This window comes from Channa argus, chromosome 8 (genome assembly GCF_033026475.1).
Source record: "Channa argus isolate prfri chromosome 8, Channa argus male v1.0, whole genome shotgun sequence".
In the NCBI taxonomy this organism is placed as follows: Eukaryota; Metazoa; Chordata; class Actinopteri; order Anabantiformes; family Channidae; genus Channa; species Channa argus.
In genome coordinates, this window is record NC_090204.1 from 8593105 (window position 1) to 8608222 (window position 15118).

The 15118-nt window shown below is 38.8% G+C and overlaps 1 protein-coding gene across 1 annotated transcript in view; it reads right to left on the reverse strand.

Annotated features, from left to right (window-relative positions):
* Nucleotides 1-12298, reverse strand: part of notch2 (notch receptor 2) — a 43601-nt gene extending 31303 nt beyond the window's left edge. The window contains exons 1-2 of the mRNA XM_067514173.1: nucleotides 11928-12298; nucleotides 1659-1740 (exon numbers count right to left, since the gene is read on the reverse strand). Of these exons, the coding sequence (XP_067370274.1) occupies nucleotides 1659-1740; nucleotides 11928-12000 (155 nt within the window). The 5' untranslated portion in view covers nucleotides 12001-12298. The remainder of the gene's footprint in view (nucleotides 1-1658; nucleotides 1741-11927) is intronic.
* Nucleotides 12299-15118: the final 2820 nt, after the last annotated feature.

Here is a 15118-nt window from a genome sequence, read left to right on the forward strand (position 1 = left end):
GAGTTGCCATTTGAACTTAGTGTAGCTCCTGGCTAATATAAGTCTGTCAAATTAATTATTAATTTATACAAATATGGACAGCCAGACTCAAGTCCTCATCCACGTGTTCAGTATGAAGACTGATACAAGCCAAAAGGCCACAGTGACTGTTTACTCAAAACCAGCTGCCTTTAATACACTAATAAACACATAATTAGATTTTTACACAATAACCCTTTTGACCAGCAGCACTGTGTGCGTAGCAGAAAAAAAACTGACTGACTAGATAATCAGTCTAACAGTAAGCCTGCTTTCTGTCAGCTGACACTAAACTGGGAGGCTCCTGTGTGAGCGCATGTCTTTAGAAAGGCCCCTCTATTATTTTCTTGTATCATTAATATCATTTAATTCAGACAAATACTAGCGCGACAATCAAGAAAAGAAACAGCTTTGCTAAACAAGAGTGGGAGTGAATTTTATTACTATTTAGAATAGCATCAAATAGTCCAGAATATAATAAATACAACATGATCAAAATCCATTCTAGTCACATTTAACAGGTCCAGAATAAATATATATTGTTCATGATTGCCATCATCATAAAATTACTACAAGTACAGGGCCTTATACAAATGTGTACACACACACACACACACACACACACACACACACACACACACACACACACACACACACACACACACACACTAAACCCTTTTTGCACCTACAGTGTAGTCTCTATTTAGACAGGAGGAATGACAAACACTGATTAAGGAATGTTTCTTTCTTATTCCCCATTAGGAAAGTAGCAGGGTGTTGAAATTCCAAAAGCTCTGGGAAAAGACACAAAGCATGATTCACAGCACATTTGAAGAAATATGATCAGGTTCATGAACCAGCTATGTGTGTGTGTTTTCTTTGGGAATTTGGCTCGGGAGTGGCAACACAATTATAAAGATAGCTCAGCCTTAATTACAAACTAGGCAAAGTTGGCAGAAAGTGTAAGGCATACATCACAGTGGCCACGGCTCTCATTTACACTAAAGCGCATTTCCCTAATGGTCTGATTTCACCACTGGCAGTAGAAGACACTTAGATGCAAGTTGTAAGGTTCTAGAGAAATGTTGCATGTGCCAAGGCACAAATGGCTACACTAACATGTGCGGTAACAATACCTAAATTTTTTATTTATTCAAGCATGTATAGGATTGTTTTTCCTCATCAGTTACACTGAATGGATTACTTTCTCATGTCATAAAAGCATCCACAACAATTTATTTGGGCAGTAAAATATGTTGACAATGCTGGGGGCCATCAGTTTTATAGAAGAAAAAAAATAAATAACAAAAAAAAGAGTAAAAATCAAAACCTCTGAAAAGTCCTAATAAGATCCTGAAGGTGGGGATGTGTATATTGGTATTGTTCCCACTACTGGAGTACTTTGACAGACAGAGCATTCTTTTATTCTCCTTTCAGGCCTGAGCAAAACCTCATGGTCCCGTGGACAGACTGGGGTTGATCTGAAATCCTGATGTCTGGACTGGCTTTTCCATCCAGCAATTCCCTTATGAGGTGTATTCTATTGCTGTTCACATTCGTATTAAAGTGTTAGGATGACAGCATGGGTTAAACTGAGCATGCCTGTGTGTTTGGTCAGAAAGCCAACCATTCTGTCTTACCTGCAGTATTCTGTGCCATTGGAATAGGTCAGACATGTAGAATTGTTAACACAAGGCGCCTTATCATCCATACATTGCAGAGCTGCAAGAGAAAAAAAATGAGTGAGAGTGGAAGATCAGACAGGCATTTTTTATTTGCTGCAAATACATAATATCAACAGTTAAAGGACAAAAAAAATTAAGCCATTCACAGAATGTTTTCTTCACATACTGCACCAAATGCAGAGAATCAACATCACAACTTCATTATTACGTTGGTCTTGACTTACTGTGTATAGACAAAGACCTACACAGACACTACAATTAGGATGTGCTTTGACATAATGTGCCTAAAACTTATAAAATATCTGTCTATAACCTATTTAAATTACCAGGCAGTTTCTCACAAGCTGGGTAGCTTTAGAATTGCTTGCTGTTCAATTTCAAATCAAACACTGCTCAAAACTCATTCAAGTCCTCAACCGGACCACTGGTTACCTGAGGCAGTAAGTTCACTCTAGAACTCTGAGGGAAACCCTCTACTGTAGTCTAAAGGTTTTTCCTCTATTCCCTCATGATTAAATAGAAATTAAAGAAAGCTTGCCACCTATCTAGCCAACTATGCAAAGCCAGGCTGAAATCAGCTAGTGGTCACAGGGCAGCCAGATGGGCAGGCAGACAGAAATGAGCCTTGAAGGGGACAACAAAGCCCAACTATCTCCCAACCAGTGAGATGCTCATAGCCAGACACATCAGTCTTTGTGCTTTGAGACACATGGTTGAAGTGGCCTTCATGCACACCATAGCTGCCCAATATGCCAAACAGTGTGTTGTTCTCTCTTTATTAATGAATGTGATACGGTAGGCTAATGAAGGAAGCCACTGTTAACTGTGGTATAAATTAAACAGAACAAGAATAAATAATTTGCACTGATATTACAAAACCTGCTATACTAATATTTAGTTTAAATTAAGTTTCATGTGTTAGGAATAGGTATGTGATGTATCCCCGCTCTGCAGAAAGAGCTCTTTTACAAAACTGAGAGTAGGTCAGCTGATTTCAAAGAAACGCCAGCAATGTCTTCACAAAATAGTCAATACATTACAGGAAGTGTGCTCAGCAGTGGTGTTACTTCCTGCACCTAGATTAATCACAGTGTCTTTCAAGATAAAGAGACCTTGTGACAGACATTTCATCTTTATAAATAATTCATATAATTTTTGGGGTGCTAAAAGTTGGACACACATACTGTAGTTTATCAATCAACGTCCAGTTTCTAGACTGATCTGTTCACAGAGTGAAGGCATACTAATGCCTCAGAGACAGGCAGACAGACATAGCCCATTAGACATGGGGATACAATACATAAACCACTGTGAAATCCATAATCCCAGCAAGCACGCACGCACACACACACACACGTCTCTTTGTGTCTCTTTCTGTACTGTACAAGCAGTATACATATTTGGACATGCACATAAAAATCTTGCACATATATGATAATCAAATGCAAAAATTCCACACATTATTAAGTGCAGGACTTGACATTAAGCTTTTTAGACCACTTGCTTTTCGGGTAAATTGCTGAGATGTTTTAGTTGACCGACAGCCAAAATCACTTGTCCAAGATAGAAACTATGGGTCTATTAAAAGGCAAATAAAATAAACTGTTATTTGTGCACTTAGCTGCAGCTCTGTCTGGAAAAGTTTGGTAAAGGACACAATGTGATGTAATATTAATATGACAAAATAGTTTGAATGCTCCATCTGTAGCACAGATCAACTTTATTAATGCTTCAATTATTTAGGGTGAAATTAGTAAAAATGTACAGTAAATCTGGCCAACATAATAATGTATGATAGACAATTGTAGGGGAGCAGAGGAAGGAAAGGCAAAAAAAAAAAAAATAGACCGTAATAGACCGTTGTTATCCTCCAACAGGCTTGACGAGCTTCCCGTGCATCCTGTCATAATGAAAGATGCAATGATCTTACCAGATCTAGGACAGCCTGCCTCATATTAGACCCTTCACACACGCACACACAATGCTGTGTGGGTCAATCAATTCCTTGACTTAAAGACTTAAAGTTTGGAAAAGGTTTCAGCAATCCATGTCTCTGAAATACAGGCACAATGTTCATATGCACTCAAATGATTGACCAATGCATTGTTATCAAAGGTCATATTATTGGCATTTCATCCTCTTCACCTAACTTTTCTCACATTTCACTATCAATGAACCATGGACAGAACAGATTCCCAGGAATGGAAGCCTTGATAAGACCTGATCGACAAAGTCAAATGGGAAACTACAGCCAGATTGTGCAAGCAGAGAAGAAACACAAAGATGCGGTAATTAATATTATTTGGACCATCATACGTGATCAAAAGCCCTTCTTACATTTCCCACTAAGTAAACTAAATTAGAGAAATAAAGCAGAACATAGTATAGCAGGTGTCAGAGAAAAAGCACAGAGTTGTTTTTCCCTTCAAACTAGCTATAATGACCAAAACATGACAAGGTTATATTGTATAGCACCTTTCAAACTTATAAAGTTCTGCTGAGAGATAGAACAAGAGAGTCATTCAAATCGTATCCCTGAATGCCACAGTGTCAACAAAACAAGCCTTTTGATCTGCATAAAGTTTCAGTTTGAAGATGTGGTAAGGGAAAACTACTGAGTCGCTGTCTTGAAAAATCAAGGAGGTATTGCAAGCAGAGGTAATGTTTCCATCTACCTTTTGAAAAACCCAACTTAGCAAAAAATAAAAAAGTGCAGATATAATACTAAAAGACAAATGGAATTATACTATACAATCAAGATGAGTCTGATGTCATGGCATCCTGCTTTAGGTCATTCTTCCACTCCACAAGAAAGCCCCAAAGAGTAAAATTAGCATAAGTGTCTGGGCTGTGCATAACCACAAGTTTTGATTTGGAGACCCTTGTTGCAACCCACTCTTCATCATCAAACTTAAAAAAAGATCAAAAGAGACTTCTTAGTACAATAATGAGACAAAATGCAAATGATAGTAGATACAAAATTATACTACAAGCCTTGTAATTCAGGAAAATGTAAAACAAACAAACATATATAAACACAGTCAAAATCGTTATAAGTTATAAAAGTTAGTACAAGTTATGGACAATAAAATACTTGGACATGTATCAGTAAACAATTAGCTAATGTTCAGCTGACTAAGCTTAACCCAGCCCCACAATTCAACATTGCGAGACGCATTCTAGTTTCCAGTATTGAGTAAAGGAGAGCTCGTCTCTGGAGGTTGACACAGATATCTTGCATCACTGTCATTAACCTAACAGAGGATGACACAAATTAAAAATGTAGTTGGAACCTGGAAGCTCCAATATTTTGAATATGTGTAAACATTTATGACAGCCCATCTAACAGTCTACTAATCCTTCTCAGGGTAATGTATCATGACATGTGCTTCAGAAATTTCCTACTGATATTCAATGCAAAAAAAAGTGATGATCCTATTTTACTTCCGTCTCCACCATCGAGTCAAACATTTCACAGTGAATTTTATTTTATTTATTTTTTTACATATTCATTATCCCCAGAAGGTCCTGGGGATATCCTGCTCCATTTGGTGATACCCTGACTTTTACACTTGACTCACTGTCTTGTCTTGATTATTTTCTTGTTTTCTTCTTTAGTCAGTGGAACACCACAATTAGTGACAAAAGCCTAATGACACGCAAAGCATTGTCATCAGATTGTCTATTTTGTTTGACCAACATATTTAAATTACTATAGGCTAGATAGCACCAAATCCCCACTGTAACTTTTTCTCCTCTATTAAACTCTTAACTTTCTATTACTTGAAGCATTTACTGCACTGTCCCCAAAGCAAGAGCAATGTGAATGTCATAAACTGTGGTAAAAGGCAGTGACCACAACTACTTTTGGGTGCATGAACTAACTTTAAACCATTGGGTCTTTGTAAATTGGGATATTGTACTGTAAAAACCCATAAACAATGAAAACACAGACTTAAGTGTGAATAATGCTGAAGTAAAGAGAAGATAAAAAAAAAGAAAAAATGTGACGGGGAGCCTGGTTGTTTGTGGGTTGTTTGTGATCAGCTGGCATTAACATGGATTCTCCCTCAGCACTCGCGAGTGCTTTGTCACTGACACCACAGCGGGTCCCTAGAGGGATCCAGGCATGTGATGAGAATAAAAAAAAAAACACTTTCAAAGAGGTAGAGAAATGTAGGCTGAGGGGGAGAGGGAGAGAGATAGACAGACTTAGAGCTAATAGCTGTGGATTGAGATGGGGAAGTAATTACAAAACTGCAGACAAAGACTACACACGAATGGGTCTCCTTGAGCCCTGGCACACATCCATACAGCACAGGGCAGGAAGTTGTTCGCGCTGAGTGAGGAAGTAACCCCATTTCCTGGAATTGCTGTACAAGCCTCCATCTCCAGCAGGCCAAACAGTCGTCATGGTAACCTGCAATAAAATACCCTTAGCTCAGCATGGAAGGAGGGAAAAGAGGCTCAAACTAAACACCACTACCCTGAGGGAAGCTTTACTGGCCCACACAAACAGCCGAGGAACCAAGAAGTACAAACCAAATTTAAGCTTTTAGGTTTTATCTCTCGGGTCGGCTTCAGTCTGAGGCTGATGGCTTACAGTAAGAAACAGGTCAGTGCCAACAAAAACAGCAAAAGCATGTGATTATTAGGGATGTCTGTGGCTGATCTTGTGAATGTTTATCAGGCCAAATCTAGACAATAATAAATCCAATAGTATCTGAATTTTTAAAGTGGATCAAATCCTGCTTTAATGTAACCTACTAAACACCCGGTACACTTGCTGTCAAAAATGCCCAAATGTCTAATGTTAAGAAACTGCAACATAAACTTATAACTTTCAAAACAGAAACATATGAGCCTGAGACTAGCTCATGAAATATAGCAAACAGAAGAAATTAGTAAAAAATGAGATGAGAAAATGGAGGACAAAAATCCTCCATCTTCTTCAGTTGTTATTATTCCAGCCACTCAATTAAGAAGGTCGGCTTGATGTTGTAAGTAATTGGAAAAATTGTGTCTATTGAGTATCATTTATAGATGAGTGTATCAAGCAGAACAGCAGGGCAGTGGGATGCACTGCTGGCTCCCTGGCTCCCTGGCTCAAGTGAGGTGTGTGTGTGTGTGTGTGTGTGTGTGTGTGTGTGTGTGTGTGTGTGTGTGTGTGTGTGTGTGTGTGTGTGTGAGAGAGAGCTGGAGGGAGAAAGACACAGACACAAACAGGGAGAGCAGACCAGACCTAGCAATTGCAGGGACTTTCCCTAGCTTATTCATCAGACTTTTTTTTAGTTTATGGTAAAATAAATATCGACTTTTGTGAAGGCTCAATCACCTTATTTTTACATTTAAATTGGAAGCTATGATTGACTTTGTCTATAATTACAGTCACACAAGACATGTAAATAACATACATATCTGGTGTTGCATTACCATATCTGCAAAATAACCCACAACTCACTTTAATGCCCTTCCTGGGGAGACAAGGTGAATTTACAATGCAAAATAAGAGCGGTAACTATGTACAATATAAATAAGTGCTACAACAACATTATTTTAGTATTTATATGCTTTTAAAAACGCCCTTTTTTTCTTGCTGATTCAAATGTTTAAAGCAGGTTTTGGTAACATTTTCATTTCTTCACGTCGTGTCGATACCAGTTTCCGGCATTGGGCCTGACCCTGCCTTAGTGTATTCGTACTTGTACTCATAAAACTTCTCAGGTATTGTGCCTGATGCCAAATTAACCTATGCAGCTAGTTGACGGTGGAAAATGTCTGTGGTTTAAAGGTGTATAAGGATAATTAAAACCAAATCATGCTCAGCTGTGCTGAAGTCTTAAGATCCAGTTAACAGTAATACTCATGATCCTCAAGAATACTTTAAAAACGTTTAATATTTGTGACTGACATCAGCAGCAACTGTTATTTTCAGCAACTAAAATGTTACTTGAACTTTTTTTACGTTCTTTTACGTTCATATTTCTGTGTAGACCCTACAGTTCATGTTGTCTGTGCTTCTCCATCCAGGATCTCATCCCAAATCTGTGCTTTGTTTGCTTTCTTTTCAGCGAAAGCTACTCTAGTCATACACAACAGTTGCCACCATATTTGTTATGGCAGGAGAACACACAAGAATTTCAATTCTTGTGGGAATTGCTTAACTGCAATAGATTAAAGAGTATTTTACTGATTCTCAACTCATACTAGAAGAAACAGTTTAGTACTCAGTACTCCGTATCGGTGGGTATTCAAATGTAAGTACTTGTACTCATACTGGAAAAAGTGGTATTGAACATCTTCAGTTCATATTAATTTAGTTTTCAGAATTTAACCACCAGTGTAAAAATAAGAATTACCACTGACAACAAGGAAATATTGCAATATAATGCATGGTCTCATATCTGTATTACTTATCCTTTTCAAACTCACATCGGGGGCTGGAGCCTATCCTAGACATCACTGGGGGAGAGGTGGGATACACTGTTGAAAGGTTTCCAGTCTATATCAGGGCCAACAAAGAGACATACACAGATAGACAACCACTCACACTCATTTCTACGGGCAATTCTAGAGACACCAATTAACCAAAGAAATGGATGTCTCAACTGTAAGTGGAAACCTAAGTACCTGGATGAAACCCTAGCAAGGGGAGAACATGCAAACATCAAACAGAAAGGCCGTAGTCGGCCAGGATTTGAACCAATGATTTTTAAGCAGTGACGCCCCAGCGCTAACCACTGCCAGGTTAGTTTACTATCACAGATGACTTCCAGTACCCTGGTTTGGCCAGATAGATCTCACATCTAGTTTTCCATTTCCTCTAGATTCTTAGCCAAAATAACTCTTTTAATACACTCAATTTACACTCAACACCCTTTCACTATGTGACAAATAATAGAAAAAATCTGACTATTTCATCATCAATATATTCTATGCTTTCTATGCACTGGGCAATCTTTATTGGTGAAATTTGTGTTTTTGCCAGAATGTTGCACCAAACTGCATTCAGCACAGGTAACCAAGAACTGCTAGGTTTTAAAACCAAATAAGTTATGAACTACAGGTTAGATCTGGTTGTTAAACTGAACTAAATTAATATTGCAATTAATTATACAGCACATCTGAGCTTTTCTTTGTACTTTCCCTCCTGCTACTTGATGTGCCCTGCTTGGTTCATTACTCCATGCACCCTGCTTGCCTGTCTCCAGGCTTACGGGACTGTGTTAGCCAAGGAATGCAGGCCACAGTAATTCCCTGTTAATTTGCTAACCTGTTCAACAGTGCAGACACAACACTCTGTAATCCCTAAGACCTTCACAGCCACAAACACCACCCCCTATACTAACAGTGCATGTGGTTCACACACGGCATGCACCTAGCTTCATTCACAGTTTGACTTGTATTTATTTAACGTGTGATGATCAAAGCACTATACTGTTCAATCAGGCATGTGTACTGTATTGGCATGGTAGTGGTAACAGATCCATTATCTATAAATAACGCTCACCTTTCTGCAATGCATGTCTACTTCAATAACAGTAAGTCAATGGGATTACATCTGTTCAAAAGAGCATGGCTACAATTTTACATGCATACCATGTGTGCATGCACTAAAAGAAAAACACATAGAAATACAGTACATTTGGAGTATAGTCCTACAGCCCTTCATTGACTTACTCAAAAAGTTCCACACATTATTTACTACTCTCTCCCACTAAAACCAACAAGAATGAGAGTAAAACACATGTGGAAGCCAGGCCTTTTAGCTACACTATTAATAAGAAGGTAGAAGGCTGGACATAATATAAAATGAAAAAACAAACCAAAAGCTTAGAGGGTGCCACAAAGAGAATGTCTTAAGCCACAGTAGTAACACAGCCAGAAAGCAGTAGGCAGAGATGGTGGTCAATAAATAATGCAGTGTGGTGGGCATCTCAATAAAAATCTTTGTCTTTAGAGCACAGAGCAAAGCACAGCCCAGATAAATTACATTTCACACCAGACTCCAGCTTGGGTCAGATGCAAGTAAACCATGGGCGGCACAATTGCCGGGCTTTGTTAGTTTTATCCACTATGCAACACACACACACACACACACACCAGCTGTTTGCTGTTTGTACATGTCAAATATATGCAACCATCCAAATTCCCAAACCATTGTGGTAACACCAAGTCATGTGCCACAAACATGGTACCTACGCTAAGAATTAGATTAGCATTAACACTACAGTGATACCAATATTAGCAATATTTCAATACAAATTGGCGTCATTGTTCTGAGACTGTATTCATAGTGGAAGAAGTCACATACATCAGTGCTTTCAACTCTGTCAGAAACCACATAAACTTGTAAACAGATGCCAATTTACATTCTGGCATGTTGTTATTAGCAATATAAATTTGTTACAAATCACCTTTTGCAGTTTGAAGCAAACTAAAACATTTACTTTGGAGCGTAAAAATGTGAACAAGTCTTATTATATGATAAGTAAACCTCAAAACTACCTCAAGTCATCAAGGTAAGCAGGACCCACTAACATGCTATCCTGTCATATGGAAAACCACTTGTGCCTTGCATTGCATCACAGGCTATGATCACATGAAGTAAAGTTCAGCATTAGAAGGAAAAGGAAAGGTAAGAATGATGGAAAGAAAACAAATTCAAGTAGTGCAAAGCTGTGAGTGTGTGTGTGTGTGTGTGTGTGTGTGTGTGTGTGTGTGTGTGTGTGTGTGTGTGTGTGTGTGTGTGTGTGTGTGTGTGTGAGTGTGAGAGAGAGAAAGAAGCAGATCAGAGACGGAGGGAAGAATATCAAACACCAACAACATTCCACCACCTCTCTTTGCACTGCATGTAGCACATTTGCATTGTACTCTCTTTTTTGTGTAGCTTCTTTTTTTTGCTAGTAGACTACAGTCAATGATAAAACATAACAAGTAATAGCAAGACTTTCAATATTCTGCATAACCATTTTTTTTTTCGGAAAAGACACTGATTTAATTATATCTCTAGCAAGTAAAATGATGGACATAATCTACTATTAACCAGCTCTAATCTTCTGTTTTGTGCCATCTGATAGTTGTGGCAATTTTTAAACTAGACAACCTTTAACTCTTCCAAGTAATGCCGTGTTCATTGTGACCTGACCCAGGATCTAAAATGGTATTTTGGAGCCCAATCAGTGGATACTCATAAGTGCTTAACTAAGAACGCATATATTAAAATCTAAACCAGTTTCATGCTTATTTTATGTTTAATAAACAAGGACACTGCTAGAGGTTTGGTACAAAACACTGGTGCAGGTTTCGATTGGTTACCATATTAGTAATATAAATTCTCATTATATGTAGATTATTTTAATTTTCCCAGTTCTTACAGTCACTTATTCCTTATTCCTAGTGCACTTGATTGACAATTGACCCCAAGTGACTCATGAGTAGGGTCAGTCTCTTAAATTCTACAATGATATTGCTAGAGATCTTCACATTTAATCGAGTACTTTGTCACTGTCATTTCTCCTAATTCAGGCAGTCTAAATATGGTTAAGTGTCCATTTTGAATTCTTGCTCTCATTCTCATAACATCTGGGCAGCGGTGCAACTCAGATCAGACTGAGTCAGGACTAGTAGGCCCATAGTAACCATATGAAAACAAAACCCTCTGACTTTGACACAGAGTGACGTTAGCTGCAGTTTCAGTTCCATTTTAGTGAATATATGCAATCAATTCAAAGATTTTAAAATGAGTGAAATTGGTTAAGAGTCTTGAAAGTTTTAACCTAATAACTGAATAAGTGTGAAGAAAGATAAAATATGCTAAATGGCGTTACTAAATGTGAGCTCAATGAAAATTTGTAACGAGTCTAATCAAACGCCAGACTGAATTAGTAAACTTAGCGGATGTTTTGGGTAAAAGGCCACACGGAACCTATCACAACGCAGCAGGAATTGCTATAAAACAACCATACTGTACGCTTAGAATGCTGTCTGTAATTCCTTTTTCATAAAGTGCCACTTTCACGGACGGTTTCTGTAATTTAAAAAGTAACTTTTCAAAGCTACCCGACCGTGTATCGTTAGCCAACATCAGTAAGTCGGACCCGGCTGTAAAAGCAGTGTGTAACGTTAGTAAAGCCAGAGATGCTATGTCTGCCCCGTGTCCCGCAGATGCACAGGCAACAAAACGTGATCATGACAAATTATAAATTGTTACAAAAAACTTACCCAAACACGAGTGGATGAAGCAGAAGACAAAGACTAGTGACTTGCCCGAGGAGAAACCGGGGATCTGCTCCATATTTTTGTAAAATCCACATAAGGTCCCCAGCCCAAAACTGAGCTGTCTGTTAGGACGGTTACTTCTCAAAAACGTATCGTCAGAAAGGTCTCAAGTAGGTCTAAAAGGATTGAAACTACTTGTATTGCCAAATTACAACATTTTGGTAATTTTTACATGTGTTCCATGACCCGCAAACTTTAAACAGTTTAAGATACACGTTCGTTTAGCTCGTACTAGTCACACACGGCGTTGATAAATCTTCCACCTCCGTGCGCTCACCACTCACCGAAGTCACCGTGAATGAAGAGACAAAACTCATATCCTTCCGCTGAGGTCGGCACGGATCTATCTGTCGGGCCAAAATGTGTTTAAAAAGTCGAATAACAAGCTGAATTGTAAACTATAACGTTTGTCGCCGCTTTAGAAAATCCACATTACCCGACATATCCGTCAGGTTTATGTTTGACATTGCATGAGAACGCATAAGTTTTCTTTCTCTGTGTCGCCGCGGCGGAGGAATTTTTTTTTTCATTTTTCTACTTCTCGGAGTCTGGTATGACTCAAGATTAACCCGTTCAAGGATCTTTGTTTTTCTTTTCTCCACCCATACGTTACACGTTTTTTCCCGATATGTCTTTTAGCACCCACTCTTTGCTTTACTGTTTTCACCACGATATAACATTTCATGCCGGCTGCGTTCCACGGTTCAGCTTTGCAGCTGCAGGTTTCAGGTAGTTTAGGTATGAGAGTGATTTAATTGGAAGACTTTACAGAGACAAGCAAATTGCTCATTTCTTTTTAGAATTTAAATATGAGTCCTAAAATTTAGATGTTAAATATGAGTGTACTATTGAAATGGTGGAGTTCAGGTATTATAATAGCCCTACAACATTTAGCTATTACAGAAGTTGAAATACCTGCAACTGATAAAGTGGTGACTAAACTTACACCTGCGGATAAACACAAAAAATGGTGGATGGGAAACGCACCTGCCTCTTGTCTTTCATTTCATTTCAGCCTACACAGTACCTAATGTTATTGGGGTCTTTTACAAGACAAAGAGCATACACAATAACTGATTTGTTTTTTGGAGGGCTTTTTCTGGGAAGTTTCAGAATCAGAAAACTTTATTGCGGGGTACAATTAAGAACACTTAAAAGTACTAGGAATTTTTCTTGGTGACAGGTGCAAACAGACAATCTAAAATATAAAGATAAAATACAAATGTGTGGCAAACAACAAATATGTAAACAATGGAAAAGATAAAATAAAATACAGTAACAACTTTTTTTTAAAAGTATAAACAGAAGAGAATGAGTGTGCAGTAGGAAATTGTGCAAGTTAAAAAGTAAGAGTGACTGACTGTAGGTTGGGGTGGTGTTATCTGGGGGGAGGATTGGGGTACTGTTCAGTGGGCTGACTGCAGTGGGGAAAAAACTTTTATTGTGGCATGAAATTTTAGGCTCTGCTGAGCCTTCTGGGTGAGGGAGCTGATGTTATACTCCCACTTGTGCTCCTGGGTGATGGTTTTGCCCAGGAAGCGAAAGGCCATGACAGAGGTCGCCGGAATAACATAGAAGATGATAGAAGGGAGGGGTGCTGGATCCTTCCTGAAATCCATCATGATCTCCACTGTCTAGAGAGCGCTGAGCTCCAGGTTGTTCATGGTGCACCATGACAGCAGACGTTCCATCTCACACCTGTAGGTAGAGTCATGAAAATCATAGATGTCTGGTGACAAGATGTGCAGCTGTTGGTATGCAGGGAGAATAACAGAGGAATAAGGACGCAGCCGTGGGGGGATCCAGTGCTAATGGTCTGGGAGTCAGAGACATGCTTCCCAAACCTCACAAACTGCCGTCTGTCTGTCAGGAAGTCTGTAATCTACCTGCACATGGAGTCAGGCACATTCAGCTGGGAGAGCTTGTCTCAGAGCAGAGCTGGAACGATTGTATTGAAGGCAGAGCTGAAGTCCACAAATAATATCCTGGGGAGTCCCGATGCTGTTGGCTCTGTAGGCAAACTGCAGGGGATCCAGAAGAGGGTCTTGTGCTGGAGTCCCATGATCCTGGCCTTTTTGGGGGCTGGTACAATGCCTGAGGCCTTAATGCAGGCTGGCACATGACAGGTCTCCAATGAATGGCTATGTGAAAAGCAAATAACTATTTATTTGTATGCCTTGTGAGCTGGTAAAACACATTATTATTATAGACTGAGTGGTGTGCATGAGCAAAAACAAAATTGACTGACAAATGTTAATAATCACCTTCAGCTCTGATCTGGTCTCCACCAGCTTCAAAGGAAATATTTCAAAGGCAAAAGTTCTTTACTGACTAAATGCTTCAATAAGGTCATAGTTTCACATAGATTCTTACATTTCATATCTGCTCTTTTTATCTGCTCTAAGCGCTATTCTATACTATTAGGAGAATGATGAGGTCAGTTTTTATACTGTTGTTGAAGCAACAGAGTTTACAGCTCCTCAAATGTGACAATTGCCTGACTGTCCCTTCTCTACATCGTTAAATAAAATTAAATAGAAATGTTTGAGTTTCAAAGTGTTACTTGGGAAAAATATTTTTTTTACACTGTTTTAATATATTTATAAATACCTGAGAAATAATGATATGATAAATAAAAAAAGCTGCAGCTCCTGTTATAATATAGCTTAGGTTTAATGCTGAGTCAGTCAGTAGCCTCCATAATGTGTGTTGCTTAGCAGAAGGAAATACTTTGACAACAATTTATAATGGTTTAATCACAGTGTTGTTTAGATTCTTCTGGAGAGCAAGATCAGTATCAGCATAAGTTTTAAACCTCAAGAGAAAGCTCAAACTGCTCTTTCCTTGTACACAGACAGACATGCTCACACTTGCTTCATAAACAGTCAGTGACCACAATATCCCAAACCAATTATCCCTTATCAGCCTGAGTGATCCAGGTGTAAATCACAGGCTCGTCATTATAACAAGACCACATCTCATCCCAGTGATTTGTTTTTCTTTACACTCCATTAGAGAAACATTGCAGAGCATCCTGCTGCTGCGGCCGGCCCTCTGTCCTTTATTCAACCCTGCTGAAAAGCCTGGGACCCAGGGGAGTAAATTGATCTTCTCAGGGGTCCGTTCAGACAATG